At 38.9% G+C, this 18,638-nt stretch overlaps 1 protein-coding gene across 1 annotated transcript in view; it reads right to left on the reverse strand.

Moving 5' to 3' along the window:
* LOC133990698 (cadherin-18-like) overlaps positions 1–18,638 on the reverse strand; it is a 198,673-nt gene that overhangs the window by 112,971 nt on the left and 67,064 nt on the right. The window contains exon 3 of the mRNA XM_062429098.1: positions 16,109–16,228. Within this exon, the coding sequence (XP_062285082.1) occupies positions 16,109–16,228 (120 nt within the window). The remainder of the gene's footprint in view (positions 1–16,108; positions 16,229–18,638) is intronic.

The following is an 18,638-nucleotide window of genomic DNA, read 5'->3' on the forward strand; positions in this document are numbered from 1 at the left end:
TTTTCTCCTTTTAATCATCCTCACATTTCTGGTATTACCCATTTTATTTTAAGGTGACATTTTATTTTCTTCTGTCTCCTACCCCAGACTGAGACAACCCTGATAATCTTAATAATTTACTACTGTATAATAATACCTTACGGATGTAGTAATCTCTACCGTTTCTACAGTTACCATTTCAGCTGTCTTTAACATTACAGTCGTGGGTTGACATTTCATTAATTCAACCACCTGCCTTGATCTGCTGCCAGTCTGAGCACTCTGTACCATGTTAAACAGCATGTTAGCATTAGGCTGCAAGAGTACACACACACACACACACACACACAAAGTGGCTTTAAGGGAAGAAGAGAGAAAAAGGCAATTTTCACTTCAGACAGCTTAAAGACAACAGTAACATCAAATGAAATCTGTTGTTTGAAGTCATGTAGGGTTGATTTGAATAAACTGTAAGTAGATTAGTGTAAGTGGAGATCACATGAGAATAAACTGAAAGCCCAGTGGATAAAACCCTGCCTCGCAAGTGTACCTGTGTATGCGAGGGAGGTTATCTGGATTCTCGAATGCTCTCGTGGCTGACCTTGCCTCGTGGGAATCTCTGTAGACCACCTAGATGAGGACATTAACCGTGTCTGACTCCTAATGGATTCTCTCTCTTTAAATCACACTTTTTTCTCCCTAAATAGCACAACTAGAGAGAAAGCAAATCACAAAATCCCTTCAGGTGGGAGGAAATCCTCTGCTGGCAAGGAGACAAGGGAGCAAAGAGAATAATGGGAGGGAAGAGCAGGAGGAGACTGGAGAAATGCTGTATTAGAAAACAAGGTACAGGAGGCATGTTTGTGGCGAGTGAAGGGGAGGACAGCTGGTCCTGTGCCCATTCAGTCTGAGGTTTTTATTATCCAACCTCCCACCAGGGGAAATATCTTCCCTAAAATAGTTGAACACTGTTAAACACACCAATGAACCTTGTATTTCTGGGTGCAATGTGTTGTCTGGTGCTGAATTTACTCATTCCTGCTCAATGAAATATAGATGAGACATTTCCATTACAGCTGCTGTGATGAATTCATAACATGTTTCTTGTCTCTAGAACAACTTAGGCATGGATATTGTTAGTGGTGCTTTTTGGTGAACTGCTCCTCCATGATTTCACAAATAAATGAAATGAAGCATGGCCTTAGTTCATGCAGGACACAGAAGTCATCCTCCCCAGCTGTAATCAGCTGACAGCCACTGATTGGATCAGCATACCTCATCAGTCACACACCAATCACAGCCATTCTCACAACAAGGCGGTCTATTTAAATATGACTCTTACTACACCTACACTGATCTTACTACACCTACACTGTTCTTACTACACCTACACTGATCTTACTACACCTACACTGATCTTACTACACCTACACTGAACTTACTACACCTACACTGATCTTACTACACCTACACTGATCTTACTACATCTACAATGATCTTACTACATTTTATTATTGGAATCATTTTCCTACTGCATTTTATGGTTTCCTCAGGTGTGGTGAATATACAACTAGCTCAGACTCTTTTGACCCACAGCACAATCTCAGCATTTCTGATTTAACCATAGACACTCACATGTACACCATCCAGTTTGTAACCTTTAAAAATCAGATAGGAGGAGTAAAGGTTAATCCATTATCTCTCAAACTAACACTGCTTTTGTCCTCTATAACCTGGTATCCTAAGCAAGATGAACCCCTGTTCCTGACTAACAAAGGAAGGCTATGTCAAGGTCTCGGTTTACTGCACACCTCCATCTCCTCTACAACCATGAGGGTTGTAGAGGACACCTCCCAGTCTTTCTACACTGGTGGAACTACCTCTGCAGCTGCCTGGGTTCCTGCATCCACTCTAAAAGCCAGGGCTTGCTGGTCTACATGCACATAGGAATATTACATTGCCTGGGAGTAAATAATTGCAGCTCAACAGGCTATGAGAGCAAAGACTAAAGGACTCTGTCATCTTTTTGTGATCATAAATGCTGCATTTAAAGGGGTTGGCTGGGGTTCATTGCTAATATATGTAGTATGATCTCTCCCAGGTTGCATGCTTTTGCATCCCTCTCAGAAGCAGTCTGTTCAGCTGAGGTCAAGCAGCATGCTTGCTGCTTCACATTGATAGTTCATACAACAGTAGAATGGCCTCTTCAGGATGCATGCTGCATCATAATTCATGCTTGCTGCTACACATAGATTTATCCACAGTCTGGCTGATACTTAGCATGGGCGTTATTTAGGCTTGGCGTTGGGTTTCATGTTTATTTTGGGGGTTTTGCATTGTGCCCCTAATCTCAACAAGCAAAGAAAAAACATAAGCTATTATAGTCTCTGAAGGAACTGAAGGAAAGAAATGATCTGAGATTGGTCAAATATGTCAACCTAAATCACTACAGCTAATGGTAAATACCCACAAAGAAATACATTTGCATATATGCATATTTATTATCCAAAAGTCACACAAGGGTCACACATCCCCCTGGACACAGGAAAGTGGAGTCTTGAACCATAAATGATCAACTATCACTTAAACATGTCCTTTCTTAAACCCCAAACCTTAACCTTACTAACACATGTCAGGAACCTGATGACCATCAGACCCCTTGATGTAGTTAACATGAAAATTCCTCAGGACACAGTGACCTATAGGATCAAAGAAGTGGTCATATATTGACTCAGAATCTGCATCTTATCTTAATATGGATCAAGGCAAAGGACATATTTCACCATGCTACACAGTTATGAGGCCAAAACAGTGCTCAATCATGAATTAAAATGATTAACCCAACACTTGTTGCTTCTTTACTTTTACAGTCCTTTGCAAGCAAACTAGTCCTACATATGCCAAAGTGCCCTGGTATCCAGTTACTGTAAATGCAACATAGCTGCAATGTCCCTGCATGGTTCAATTCAAGTGAGGGACCTTTGTTGCATCTCATAATCATCCCTCCATACTGTCTTACCCATTGGCCAATAAAGGCAAAGATGCCAAAAGGAAAAAGACACGACATGAACAAATATGACATGAGCAAATAAACGTGTTTAAAGATGTGAGGTTATTTTCTCCTGATTAACTCTAGCATCGGCACACTCTTCGCATCTGCAAAGCTCAATGCAAACTGATGTGTTACTCAATTATCTCTGAATCAATTCCAATCTGCCCTGTTAATACGAAAGCTAACCCGACTTTCAATCAAACATAGGCTCAGGACTTCTGATGGACAGTGGTGGCAAAGGCTTGGAATGCACAATATGGTATGAATTCACAACTGGGAAAAAAATAAACTATGAAATTGAATAAGTTAACATAGTTGATATATGCAGACTGTGTAGGCAGAAGCATCATACATGTTTCCAATAGATTATGTTTATCTTTTGTTTCCGCCTGCTTAGCCCAGCTTAAGCACAGTTGGCATTGTGTGGATACCTTCATTCAACAGTTAAATATGTAGATGAGACAGTGACAGAACATGTGCACTTTTCCAACACTAACCAGCAAATTGCCCAATTTCAGTCAATGTTTGGGGTGTTCTGCGTTTGTATTTTAGAACTTCAGGTGCTTCATAAAGATGATTTATTTTTTCTCTCTCGCTCTCCATTTCCACCTGTAGCTGTGTTTAAAGGGGATGACAGGAGCTCAGGCAATTGTGTGATTGCGAGGGCGATCATGAATGCTACTTCTGCTGAATTGGAATGTGTAGGACTCAGCAATGGCTAAATGCAAATTATAGCGTGTGTAGGAGGAATCAGACATAACCTACAAAACCTGGGTGGAAGCCATCTGTTAAACCTTGGATGAGGAAGTTAATGAACTGGCAGTCTTTGTGATTCTTCTGCATTGAGATACACAAAGCTGTGCCTACTTGGATTATAAGGGACAAGTAAATGTGGTATGGGCTCCACTGTAGAAGCAGGTGTGTAGGAATCTACAGCTTGAAGTGTTCCATCCTAAGTTATTGAAGTTATTACAGACCATCCTCCTGGCTTGGTAGAGGTGAGAAGATGGTCTTATCCATGCTTTTGGCAAGAGGGCTGAGGGTGATTGGCTGGTTTTGTGTTGATAGATAGTGGAGGGGCTGCCGAAAACTTTGTTTGTTTGGAGCTGAGGTGCAAGGCAGAGAAGAAGTGAGGGTGCATGCTAAAGTGGGATGGGATTATGTGCTGCACAGGTCGCAATTCACAGAAGAGTCGACCGCCAAAATGTAACAATACAGCTCAGGATCTAGTGTTGCCTTGTATGTTCCTTGATTGTACTGGTACAGGTGTCCGATGACTTGAGATGCCAAAAGAACATGATAAATATAGAATCTGAATTACTGAATCTCAAGGCCAGTGACAAGCCTTGAGAATGTGAAAGTGAATTCTACCGAAAAACAAGAGAAAAGTCCTGCAGCTCCCAATGCAGGTATTTAGTAGGATATCACCAGTGTGACATTTCAAGCACAATGCTCTTCTTCAGACTAAAAATCCACTAGAACATCGCCATTTTAAATACACAAAAGGCCATGGTCACTTGACAGTCACATGATGTGCCAATCCCTCTTAATACTTTACAGGTGTACATATAGGTGCAAACAAAATAATGTATAAATAAAAAGAAGAAAAAGAACAATCTATGTGCATAAATGGAAAATGGTAGTACTATGACCCATATTTGACAAGAAACAATTATTTGAAAAATAGACAAATAGTTGTAAATGATATATATACATATGTATATAAGATATAGATAGGGAGAACAATAGTAGCACATCGGGCCATATAGTTATCATAATATCTATATAGCTAGATGTTTGATTAGATTTTTTAAAAGAGGTGTCTCTACATTCTAAACAAGATATCCATCATTTAAATGTTACAAAATATACAGATATCAATCCACATGATAAATAGATCCACTGCATATAAGAAAATACCATGTCATATATGAAAAAGATAGGAGCATAGTGTCTTTTTCTCAACTTAAGTAAGTTAATAGTCACAGGAACATATCAGAAAACCTGGAGTACCAGGTAAGTCATGCTGGCGATATCCTAATAAAAACCTGCATTAGGAGCTGCATTAGGTCCAACACCTTTGTTCATCTTCTGCTTCCACCACAAACTTTTTTAAAGATGAATTCTACTGCCATGAGTTCTTTGAAATTGCTATGAAGTGACAGCTTGAGTTTGATGGCACCAAGTAAGTTTGCAGTTGTGGATGGATGTATGAGTTGAGCAAGGTCAACATAGTTACTGGCAAGAATCGGTTGAGTGAGTGTTGATGATACAGGGAATGGTCAGGTAGATGCAACTGGGCAGTGGCTTAAGTGAAGCTGTAGGGCAGAGGAATATACATAGGAAAAGTGCTGGTTAATGTAAGTGATTGCACTGAGAGTCTGTCACAGGTCATGTGAAAACTGAAACAAAAGGGAAAGGAATGCATATGGTGTGCCTAGATACTTTTTGAACAGAAATAGGATGTATTCGAGGCATGCTGTTTGTTCCTGAACCTAGTTATAAAACTTGTGATTTGTGAGATATATTTACATAATTTCTACTTCCTCTAAAACCTTCGGGTTTATAAATAATCTATACATTTGTTTTAAGACATTCTAATCATAAACTGGGTTTAGAGTTTGTATCTTCAGTGGGAGGGACTAATATTCAAGGAAGAAGCACAAGTGAGGGAAATGTGGTTATTATTAAGGGAATGGGTATAGACAATGTTGTGGTGTATGCTTTTCATTCATTTTCATAAACTTTCATGCAGACAACTTCTACACTGGTGTTGTAGAGTTACTGTGTTTGGTGTCTGTGCGAGCTGTAAGAACAGGCTTGTTTCACATGAACTGTGCTTCGTCTGGAAAGTGGACGGGACCAGGCAGAAGCAGCAGGTTGGACAGCAGCCTTCCAGGAACGTATATGCATTTAATAAAATGTTATCAGATCATTTTAAACGTGTAGGCTACTTAATAACTAACAACTGTTCTTTAATAAAAATGACCTGGTGCCTTGTGGTAATCATTAAAGCATTTATTCTGTCATCTCCAAAAGGCTGTTTTTAAATTTTACATAGAAATTCAACCACTGTAAATGGAATGTAAATGGACTGTACTTATTTAGCGCCTTTCTAGTATTTTCGGCCACTCAAAGCGCTTTACACTACAACTCACTCACCCATTCACACACATTCATATACTGATGGCAGGAGCTACCACGCAGGGTGCCAACCTGCTCATCAGAAGAAGCGAATCATTCATACATATTCATACACCGTACCACTGTAGCAAGTGAACCACCAAACAGCGGTGATGATCATTGATCCAATACGCCCACTTCAGTCATTCACATCCACCACCAACACCAATCAATAATGAATAATGAATAAAATGTTTTAATACAAAATAACAAATCAATGTTCATATTTTAGAGTGTCTGTGATATTTTTAGACTGCTGAATTATTCATGCTTTCTGGCTGATAAAAGTTGCCACCAATACACAACGTTTATACTGTGGATGAAATAAAATGTCTTTGTACAGTGTCACTACAGTACTGGATTGTGGTCAATGATTTTCTAATTCTAGCAACTTCAGAGTAAGCCTCGCTTAAAAGCAGCCAACATGGCCACACATGCTAATTAAGGAATTAATTAAAAGATAATGCTAAGATGTACATTCACAATGGCACAAGTAAGAGTTGTGAAGTCAACAAATGGAATGGAACATGAGTTACATGGAAATAATATCTAGCTTGACTTTGCCTGCATTAGCTAAGTGGAAGTTAGTGGAAGGTATGATATGTATCTTTAAATGTTTTAGAAGTGTTTTTGCCAGTAAAGTGGTTCACCGTTGGAAACTGCAGATCCAAGCTGACTATAGCCACCATCTTCTTTGAAGCAAGCACCCTATACACGTTTCAGATCCACAGCAGTTGAATGTTTGTTCCTAAAACACTTGGGTGGAACGTCACCTTGATTATACACTTAGTAAAAGTGAAAGGATGGAAAGGTATTTTTAATCGTTTACTTCCCAAAGAAACAACACTGACACGACCAAGATGATCTGTAGGATACACCATCATCTTACAGGCCAGTGTAAGTGAGCCTATGAAACATTTGTTAAGATGGCACTGTATTTATGAATGAGAATTACAGGGACAATGGTAAATACTTAAGTGAAGAGCAAGTACAGAATTGTAAAAAGTCATTTAACTGACTAACCAATGTTAATTACACAGTAATATGTATTTAAAGTTTGCTGACATAACCAAACATCAGTCATCAGAACAAGTAAAGCCGTAGCAGCAAAAACCACTGAGTGTATTGATTTGAGTAACAATTAATTTGTTGCTTATGAAACTTTTTATTTGTAGAACGAAAAATGTGTTTTTCAAATTTTAAATGGACACATACTGTACACATAAAGCTTAGTTCACTGGTCATGGTTGGTACTTCTCAGCCTGTGAATATAGTCATTATAATCTATGACTGAGGGGAGTTTTATCATGTCTTTTACAAGGTTACAACTTTTTTAACAGAAACCCTAAATGGCAAACTCAGGATGTCAGGTTTGAAAGATTGGGGCATTTACCATTCAAGTAAGGAAGGAAATGATGTAGGGTAAAATGAAGGGTCCATTGACAGGAAGATTCAGTGTAAATGGTAAATGGACTGTAGTTACATAGCACTTTTCTAGTCTTTTTGACTATTTAAAGGGCTTTTACACTACATGTCACAATCACCCATTCACACACATTCATACACTGATGACAGGAGCTACCACACAGGGTGTCAACCTGCTCATCAGGAGGGAGACTAACATTCACACACATTCATACACTGTTGGTGCAGCCATCAGGAGCAATTTGGGGTTAAGTATCTTGCCCAAGAAGATACTTGGACATGTGGACATGTGGACTCAAGGAGCTGGGAATCGAATCGTCGGGAATCGAAATGCCAATCTTCCGATTGGTGGACGACCGCTCAACCCCCTGAGGCACAGCCGCCCCATAGGGCACTGTAGGGACTACAGTTAGGATATTTCTACCTCTTCTTTTTAAAAGATGCCACTTACAACTCCCTCTACTTTACATGAGTCCAATATTAAATTGCTGGAGAACCACTTGTTGCAGCAGGTGACATGAGTGGGAATTCTTTAATGCTGACCCTTAGAATTTAAATGATGGAAGTGCTTCCTGATTCCAGCAATACCGGAATCTCACTGGGTCCTGTCTCATGGATTCCAGTCTGCTGAGTATCCCCAACCCAAAATCTCCTACTCTGGTCAGAAAGGACACTGAGCAGTGGTTTCAAGTGACACACACTTGTTTTAGTGTTCTACGGGCACAGGTGGAGCCAGCATTGAGTCTGCCAAATCATCTATGCCTCTCAGCATCCTTAGCCTTTACTTAACCTTCCTGCCTTTGTCCTGTTGTGCCTGCTGGTGTATGTCTTTGTGACCACCTGTGTGCTGTTTGTCCACCATCTGGGAGTTTTGACCCTTTTGTTCTGTTTATTTCTTTGATTGTCTTCTAGTTGCCAATTGTAAAGGGGCCAAGCATGTTTTTTACACCAATTTGTGTGACATATGAGGTTGTGAGCACACTGTCTGCAACCTCTGATGTAGGCTTTACATTCTCACACCCTCCCAGACAGCAGAGGCCATTGCAATCTGAGTATATCTGCAGACTCCCTTAAACAATACTGATTGTTCGATGCCATTTACAACTAATCACATTACAAAGTCGCTGTCATTAAATAGTAACTAATTACATACACATTCAAGTTATAAACTACATAGAGGCTTTTTAAACACATCCCTACATCACTGCAACAGGGCAACAGGCTCTTGTTACCTGGACACAACTTACATGTTACTGTAATGTTCTTGCCCTTTTTTCCTCCAATGAATTAAAAATAATGTGAATATTTCCATGAAGTGAATGCCGTCCCTTCTGAGCCACCATACATGTGTGCAGTGATATAACAGTAGCACATAGACAGGTGCCTGTCTGCCATAAAAGTAGTAACAATGCAAATCTGTGGTGGATGTTCTTTTCTTTTAGTAAAAAGGTAACTACAGGAATAGTTGGTTAAAATAATAACAGATTACTTTTTTGAAAATGGAACTAAACAACTGAGTACTTAAATTGTGGACCTAATGCGTTAAGTTATTCATTACATCAAAGTACTCTAAAGCTGCATTCAGACCAAAAGCGTCTGACGCGAATTGAGCAGCAAGTCTACATAGACAATGAATGTAAATGGCGCGATCACACGCGATTTGATATCAGGCGGCGCGAATGAAGCGTCTGAAGCGAATGAATGAATGAATGAATGAATCAAGCGTCTGAAGCGGCGCGAATAAAGTTGGAAAATTTGAACTTTTCAGGCGGCATCGTGCCGCGACATCCAATCAGCGGCGAGTTTCTCCCGACGTCACAAGCACGAATGAAGCGAATGAAGCGATGATCCAAAAATGTATATACTGTATATGATCAAGCGGCGCGATTCAAGCGATTTTTTCGCGTCAGACGCTTTTGGTCTGAACGCAGCTTAACGCATAACATAACACGTTACCACCAACCCTGCCAATGACCTTCCCAGTTAGATGCTGTAACCAGTTTTGATGTGACGGTCCTTACAACTGTTGCATATGAAGTCATACGCCTCTCCAGTCTTCCTATAAGGTCTTAATTGTAAAAAAGGATCCCCATCATATAATTACAAAACTTAAGATTTGTGGTTGTAATGTACTAGTGGGACATAACATTTTGAAAACTAAAATAATAACCATTTAAAGGTCCTAAGCCTGCATTTCATCAAGTAAATACAGTTGCTAAACCTGCACCTACTTTGACACATTGGCCAGGAACAGATTGAAGAACTGAACAGAAGTGGGCAATCTCATGTGTACAAATAAACACACACACACACACACGGAAAAAAGAAGTGTAGACATATAACAAGTGTACATTGACAGCAGAGAAGTGGATTTTTTTTTTTGCAGGACTGGTTTGAGAAGTTTCTCAATGTTTTGACACCCTCCTACCCCCCCAAACCATGAAAGTGGGCCAACTTTGGAAACTATGAAAAGTGACATCAATATAACCTGACTACAGCTGCGAAGGAAACTTTTCAGAGCCACCTTTCAAGCCTACGGGGGCTAGACTGTCTGATACTCAGGAAAGGTTTTGGTTTTGATTGTACGGGCTATTCAAAATAAAGGTTTAAACACAGAAAAGGTGGTTCCATGAATGTGTGTGCATATGTGGAAGAATGAAATCGAAATACTCTTAATAAATTAGATTTATATATGTATACTTTTCTGTTTTTATTCCCATTTTCTGACATTGTTGGAGTCAAAGGAATAATATGCTCACTTGTTGTTATTAGACGTCTATGGAAATGTAGAATGTGACAACCAAAACAAAGCATACAAGGTATCTATTTTGACAGTGAACTGTGAATATTATTCATCATATTCTATTTTGCCAGAAGCAATAGGCAGACATAGATGATTATATCACACTGGATGCACAATAAATGCTGCTTATAAAGGAAATGATCACAAACTCAAAAAATTAATTGTGAAGCAGTCCTTGTGTGAGGACGCACGCACGCACGCACACATGCATGCGCACGCACACACACACACACACACACACATACACACACACTGGGCCAACAGATGCTGTACTTTGAGTACTGAAACTTCATTACTGTCTCCAGTTAACTCTGTTCACAGTGAGTGTAATACGCTCTGATAAACACTCTCACTGGAGACACTGATATTCTCTGTGTACACGTTCTACAAGGACTTTTCTCTTGTTTTTTTAATGGACACAATATCATGTCTGAGAAAAGCTTTTGTTTGGTATGGACGGAGAGAATGAGGAAGAGAGGCGGAGGGAGAAAAAAGGCAAGATACAAGGATAGAGCAGCACCATGGAGGCAGCCTATTCCAATCATTTGATTTACAATGCACTGAGTTCACTGTTCTGATTCATTTTGACAAAGTATATTTAACCCTTACATACTGTTCAGGTCAAATTGGACCCGTTTTGACATTTGACAGCTGTAAAAACACCCCAAAGCGATTTTACCCTGAAATTTGATGACTTTTCCTAAAGTGGCCCAAAATTCACAAAACTTAAAATATTTTAAATGTAAAATGTTTGTGTAAGTGCTACAAATGTTTGTCCATTGAGGCTGTTCTATTGACATGTTTTTTAGTGAAATGAATAGTTCATAGTTTTAATGAGATAGTAGTTATGAGGATTTCTTTTTATGATGTAGCAGTGAAGACTGATGGCTCTAATGGTTATACAATAAACCCCACACTTCCATAAAGTTATAAAATACATTTACATCATTATTACTATGTTATATTTTCATGTCTGAGGTAAAATAGGACATGATATTGTGTTATAGGAGATGTTTAGTGATGTAAAAGCTAAAATATAAACTCTCTCTGCTCTCTGAAACATGAATCAAGGTTTAATCACATTTATTGATCAGTCAGATCCACTATTGATGCTTTCTAAACACATCTGTGGTTCAACATTTGATATAAATACTTTTTATGAGGAGATTCTTAGACCGGGTCAAAACTGACCCGAAACATACTGTGGGGGTGTAGAACATGATTAGTATATAAGGGATAAAAGGAGTATTACCGATTGAGATTAATTTTATTTTTTGAATTGAAGGATGTTGCATCCTCTAAAAATGTCCCATCATGTGTGCACTAAAGCCAATTTATGCTTCTGCATTGGAACGACGACGTAGCTACGCAGAGCTCTCTGCCTGACGTGCACCTCCAAAAAAATCCTAACTACGCGTCACGGCAACGCGGACCGCAAGGGCTGTGATTGGTCCGCTCAAAACGTCAGTTCCTCCGGCAGTTGCTTTTTCCGGTCTTTCTTCCTGCAACTCCGCCATTGTTATTAATAATGAACAAAAGGTATGTGTTTTTTGTTATTAGCGCACATAGCGCAATGCTACATGCTACTATGACCAACAAAAACCAAAGAAAACCATGCTTCTGTGACCGGAAGATAAACAAGGATACGGATATGATTCCTCTGAAACCACACACACCCCCTAGCGGCATGGCGGTGAGCAACGTGTTCCCTCGACACAGAACTTCAAAAGGTCAACGACGGCGTCGGGCCGACGGCGTAGCTACGGCGCAGAAGCATAACTTAGCCTTAAGAACCACTGTGCGTCCTGTCACACAATTACATGTAATTACATTTGAGATGAGTAGAAGTGGAAGGTAACAGTTAATGTGACGTGCAAATCCATTTTTTTCTGAGATGCACATGAGAATTGTGAAATAAAGCATCAATTACAGGTGTTGAGGTGCTGATTCAGAACTGTAACATAGGAAATGCGATATTTCAGTTACTGATCAAAACAAAACAATACAAACTCACCTCCAGCGACAGAGCATTTTTTTTTTCTAAGCAGCACTTAGAAAAGCTACAAATCCTTCACCATATTTGATTTTTCATAGCTTGTATTGATTATAACGGAAGAAACCTTCAACTCTTTGTTACTTTACAGCCGCCTGATGCTTCAAAATCACGATTTATGAGCGCATCTGTGACTGGTGTGCGAAATGTCCAAGTTCTAGTGAGAGAGCCATGCAGACAACAGTAATTGGACACATGCTGTTCATTTATCCTTGGAAAAAGTACAGCTGTGGATGGCTCTGTGAGGTCAAAGTCCTGCCAAATGAGGTTAGGTTCTCTTCCACTGGTTTTCACATTTCACTGGGATTCATTTATGCAGAGTGTCTGATTATCTTTTTCTACATCTGAGTGAAATATGTGCATGTTCCTCCAATGTGTTAATTACATTACAAAGTTACTGCTATTAAAAAGGTACATTACAGCATTACCTTCTGAGAACAGTAAGTGGTTAGAGTACTTTAGTGTTACTTAGTGATTCCTCATGTAGTTTTAGTCCAAACCTCCTTTAAATATAATGACTGTACCATCATCACACAACCAAGTCTGGATCATCATCTGTAAATCTTTACACTAATAGCAGGAATGACACACACAATGTCCCATTTACAGCTCTTTATTGGACTAAAGTGGCTTTTCAAACATATGCTGTCATACATGTTATAAAGCGACATATAGGCTACAACCAGTGCTGTCAAGCTGTGCTTAGCTTGCAGGTGCTACTTCAAGTTTGAAGTATAGTTCCTCGCGGTCGACAGGCTCTTGTTATCCGGACACAATTTACATGTTACTGTAATGTTATTGCTCTTATTTCCTCCCATAAATTCAAATTGAAGTGAATATTTCTACAAAGTGAATGTGTCCCTTCTCAGCTGCCATACACGCGTGCAGTGACATAACCGTAGCATGTATCCAGGTGCCTGTCTGCCAAAAAAGTAGTAACAAATCTCTGGTGGATTTTCTTTTCTTGTGATAAAAATGTAGCTACAGGAATAGTTGGTTAAAATAATAACAGATTACCTTTTTGAAAATGGAACTAAACAACTGAGTACTTAAATTGTGGAATTAACGCGTTAGGTTACTCATTATATCAAAAAAGTAATCTAAGTTACCCCCAACACTGCTTACACCCATATGCAAACATATGTGAATCGTGATTATTTTTAAAAGAGCATTCTACAGATGGAGCGTTGTACTTCTATGACATTAGGGGACTAATAATGGAAAGTTAAAAAAAAGAGAAAATAATCATATTTGATGCAGCAGAACCAGATATGGTGTTTTTTATTCTATGCATTTTTCTTCTTAGTCCAAACCTGACACCAACAATGCAACTCAATGCACTCGTCTGTACAGATTGAGGTGTGTCATGCTAGCACTGACTCATGCAACCAGGAGCTGCTATCCTCCTGCAAGTCTCCACAAGTGACATCACTTGAGGCAATTTATCAGATTTCACGCAGCTCCATCTGGAGACACAAACAGCTGTATACTACTCTCTACATATATACAGTAGTACTCTCCAACACCTGGAACACACACTCTGATGTGGAGAATTGGTGAAGTTCCCCTTTAAATTTAATGAACATTCCAGGCAATCGCTCATAGCAGGAGGGAAGGCTCTTATCTATCTACCTGTGGAAAGCAAATGGTATAAAATATTACAAACCATAATAAACGAGCCAGTAAATAATAAAACACTTGTGAAACATTGCCTGGCTGGCCTGGGAGACTCGTGGAGATCTGGAGAAAATTGCAGGGGAAAAGGTTGTACTGGGGTAACGGTTACCCTGACAAGATAAACTCCATGGATAAATGGGAGGATGTGCTGGTTAGATAATTAAGCAGGGCCAGGCAAGTTTATGCTGGTGTTCCACATGTGTGTTTACTGCTGAGTCCACACACAGACTGCATTATACATTATTGCTGGAGTGGAAACTAAACAATTTCGGGACATCAGAGTGGGGGATGTGATTTTCAAATAAAAACCTGAGACAGATGCAGCAGTGACTCAGACAGATGCTGCAGCACCAGACAACATCCCACTGCACATCAGGTATCTGGGGGAGGTATTTAGATTTTTGAAGTCTGTGCTGGAAAGCTTGGCTCAAGGCATAAATATCTGATTTGTTTTCTGCACAAACACCAACTATAGAATGATATCAGGTAAATTACGTGGTGGCTTTTGCATTAAAGAACAAAAGGCTGTTTAATAATATGATTAAAAAAATGTCCTTCTGCAGGAATATTATGTATCAGGTGATAATCTCATCTAAGTGAGGCTTTAGCCATGATATTAAATCCTTATTAAAGCTTGCATGGATATTTTTTATTTGACCATACTGTTCCCTAACATTATGCAAGTAGTTTTAATTGCTTGTCTTAACTCTTACATACTTTTCATATTGTCAAAATTGACCCGGTCTAAGAATCTCTTCATAAAAAGTGTCTATACCAAATATTGAACCACAGATGTGTTTAGAAAGCATCAATAGTGGATCTGACTGATCAATAAATGTGATTAAACCTTGATTCATGTTTCAGAGAGCAGAGAGAGTGTATTTTTTAGCTTTTACACCACTAAACATCTCCTATCACACAATATCATGTCCTATTTTACCTCAGACATGAAAATATAACATAGCAATAATGATGGAAATGTATTTTATGTAAAGTGAAAATGAAGTGTGGGGTTTATTGTATAACCATTAGAGCCATCAGTCTTCACTGCTACATCATAAAAATAAATCCTCATAACTACTATCTTATTAAAACTATGAACTATTCATTTCACTAAAACACATGTCAATAGATACAGAGATAATCTGACCCAGAGCAGCCTCAATGGAAAAAACTTCTAATACCTATACAAAAGTATAATGTTTTAAAATATTTATATTTTTGTGCATTTTTGGCCACTTTAGGAAAAGTCATCAAATTTCAGAGTAAAAGACATTTGGGGTGTTTTTACATAAAACTGACATTGATACTGGTAGTGAATATTCTGCTTGATATTTTAGTTTTAAAATGTAGAATATAGAACTTTTTTTCAGTCTATGAAACATATGTGTGCTAAAAATATCACTAGAGGACAAGAACCAGCAGGGGCTCCTGAAAATCCCTGAGTTCTACACAGTAAACAACCTGCAGTGCACACACACACACACACACACACACACACACACACACACACAGACACACACACACACACACACACACACACACACACACACACACACACACACACAAACACCCACACACACCCCTCTCAAAAAAAAAAAAAAAAATAATAATACTGGAGCAGACGGAGGCTGTTTGAAGGCTTTCTCCACCTGTGACACTCATCCCATTAAAGATTTGGCGGCACTGATAAAAGCATTTCATAGGAGCTCACCACCTGCATCATTAGACTTCCTTTATTACAGTGTTTTCCTAAACATTTAATGGACTCAGACAACAAAGTAAAAAGAAAAAAAAGAGAGCGCTGCAGCTTCTCTAGACTTTTGTCATCATTAGCTTGTTTACAGCGCTGGTGATCCCGAGCCGCCTCTCTGTTTGAACTTCCCCCAGAGCAGTATTTAAAAAGTCTTTAAAGTGAGCATAGATGTGGTTTTACCTGTCTTTGGGTCAACAGAGAAATAGGGCTGTCCCTCCAGGACGCTGTAGACTATCTTGGCGCTGTTCCCGTATGTTGGGTCATCTGCATCCGAGGCTGTTACCTTGAAAACTGATGTTCCTGCACAGAGGGGGGAACAGAAAATGGTTGGTGAATAAGGTGATGAGAAGCCAAAAGCACTGATCACCATAATGACATTAAGTGAAGATTTGTACTAGTGACTATATGTGGGACAGACATTACATTGAACTGGGACAAACTTATTTTTGGGCTTGTACGCTCAACAAATAGAAGTGTTCAAACAATTTCCAATACTGAGTGTAGCACAAATATGGCTTAAGCAATATCATTTATGAAATTTAAAAAAAAAAAAAAAAAAACATAATTAAGATGACTGTATGTAATGTTTTTAACACGTGATTCCAAATAAAGGAAAACATGTAAAGACAACATTTTAAAAAGAATGACTGACAGACCTTACAACTAGTAGTTAGAAAATAAAATAAAAACATGGAAGGAACCACTTTCCACACATGCTTTTAGTCTTTGCTCAGGGTCATGGATCCTCTAGATATGCATGCTGACATGGTCTTGCTTGACACCCACACCTTCCATTACTATTATATGTTGTTATTATGCTCCCTCTTTTTCTCTAAACACAAGGCAGACCGCCCACCTAGAGCTCCGTTCTTCTCGAGGGAATTATTTTCCTTGCTGCTGTTGCCAAGCGCTTGCTCGGGGGTTGGGGGGGAGGGGGGGGCTAACAACATCCCAGCTACAAGCGTGTTCTATGCAATATGCATATTTGACCTGTGTTTATTATTAAAAAAAATAAAAAAAACAACATCATATTCTATACAATTCTCCTGGACCATAAAATAGTGATTGTGAATGTCTTCTTTTATAAAATTAATCAAACATTTATTCATAAATGATGAGGAATTTACTCAGGATTTTTGTCCATGTCTGGATGCCATAGGAATAATGACTGTATTTTTCCAGTGATCTCAGTGGTCAGGGTGTTAACAGGTTGTGATCTGACCCTCTAAAATTAACCTGCTCCGGAACAGTTAAGTTGTTCAGCATCAGTTACCACGGTGACGTACCTGAAAACCCAGAGTTAAACCCTTAAGTTACCTCGCTAACCCCAAATCCTGCTTCATAGTACAGGCTCTGAGATGACTTCTGTTATCATTTGATGCTGTATAATTAAAAATGGATTGACTGACATGTCACACTGTAGATACGCACACAATACTTGCAAGTAGGTTCAGTCATTGCTGGTTTGGCTGTGCGCAACATTTGTTGACAGTAAGAAAAATGGAGAAAATCAGCAGCCTTATCCTTTAAATCAATTGCATTTCTACCCCAGGCTCTGCATCTCATCAGAAGCCAGTCCTCACAAACACATTAGATCACAAGCAACACTAAACATAATGTTACTGTCACTGCTGATGTACCACACTCTGATTAGAATCTGGAATGAAAACCGTGCCACAATCTATTTTCTTTAACAGTATGAAAATATCTTGTTTCTATGTAAATGTGACACTGAGCTTCCTCTCCAATGTGCACTGTGAGCCGCAGTAAAACACAGTGTGTACTGTCAGCAGTGCTCTTGTAAAGAGCCACAGCCCATTAGCCTGACCATGTAGCAGACAAGAGAAGCCAAAGCTTTTATCCATCTCATTCATCATGTTAGACCTGCGCTGCATTTCACCTCGCAGCATTAAAGTTCACATTAAATGAAAGTTTCTCGAATGTTTCAAATCCTTCACCGGCTAAAATGTTGATTTTTTTTAAATTACCATCATTTTCCTGCTGTTGTGTTTTACAATTTTTAGGTGAACTAGTGGAATAAAATCCTAAGTGAATCCTTAACAGAGATACATTAAACACATTTAACTGAGATACATTAAACACATTTAACTGAGATACGTTAAACACATTTTACTTTATGCTTACAATAAACTGCATGGATAGTGCTCACTGAACACGTTGTTTAGTATATACATGATGCTTTTTAGCACGAACTGTATACTGAATCATATTTGATGCATGAGTTTTAGAGAGCTCTACATCATCAGTGTAAAAACCTGATGAACGGTACCAGTCAAAAGTTTGGACTGAGAGAGTGTGTCCAAACTTTTGACTGGTACTGTATATAATCAGATACATGTAGTGCACAGATAAACCACCAGGGGACCTTTTATGTGAGGCATCCAAGACGGACGTTGTCGAACAGTGAGCCATTCACTATCATGAGTGTCAAATGATGTGTTATACTATTTGAAAGGTGTCATCATCAATCAGGTCAGTTCATAACAACCATGTGTTAATTAATGCTCCAGCGAGGATAATATACTGTAAGCTAGGCATGTGAGACGTGAGAACTGTTTAATCAACAAAAGGCTGTAAGTCACATGAATAACAAAACACAACATAAGTTTTAACCCTTTAACAGTTCAGTTTTAGAGAGCTTTACATCATCAATGTAAAAACCTGATGATCAGATACATGTAGTACACAG

This window comes from Scomber scombrus, chromosome 11 (genome assembly GCF_963691925.1).
Source record: "Scomber scombrus chromosome 11, fScoSco1.1, whole genome shotgun sequence".
NCBI lineage: Eukaryota > Metazoa > Chordata > Actinopteri > Scombriformes > Scombridae > Scomber > Scomber scombrus.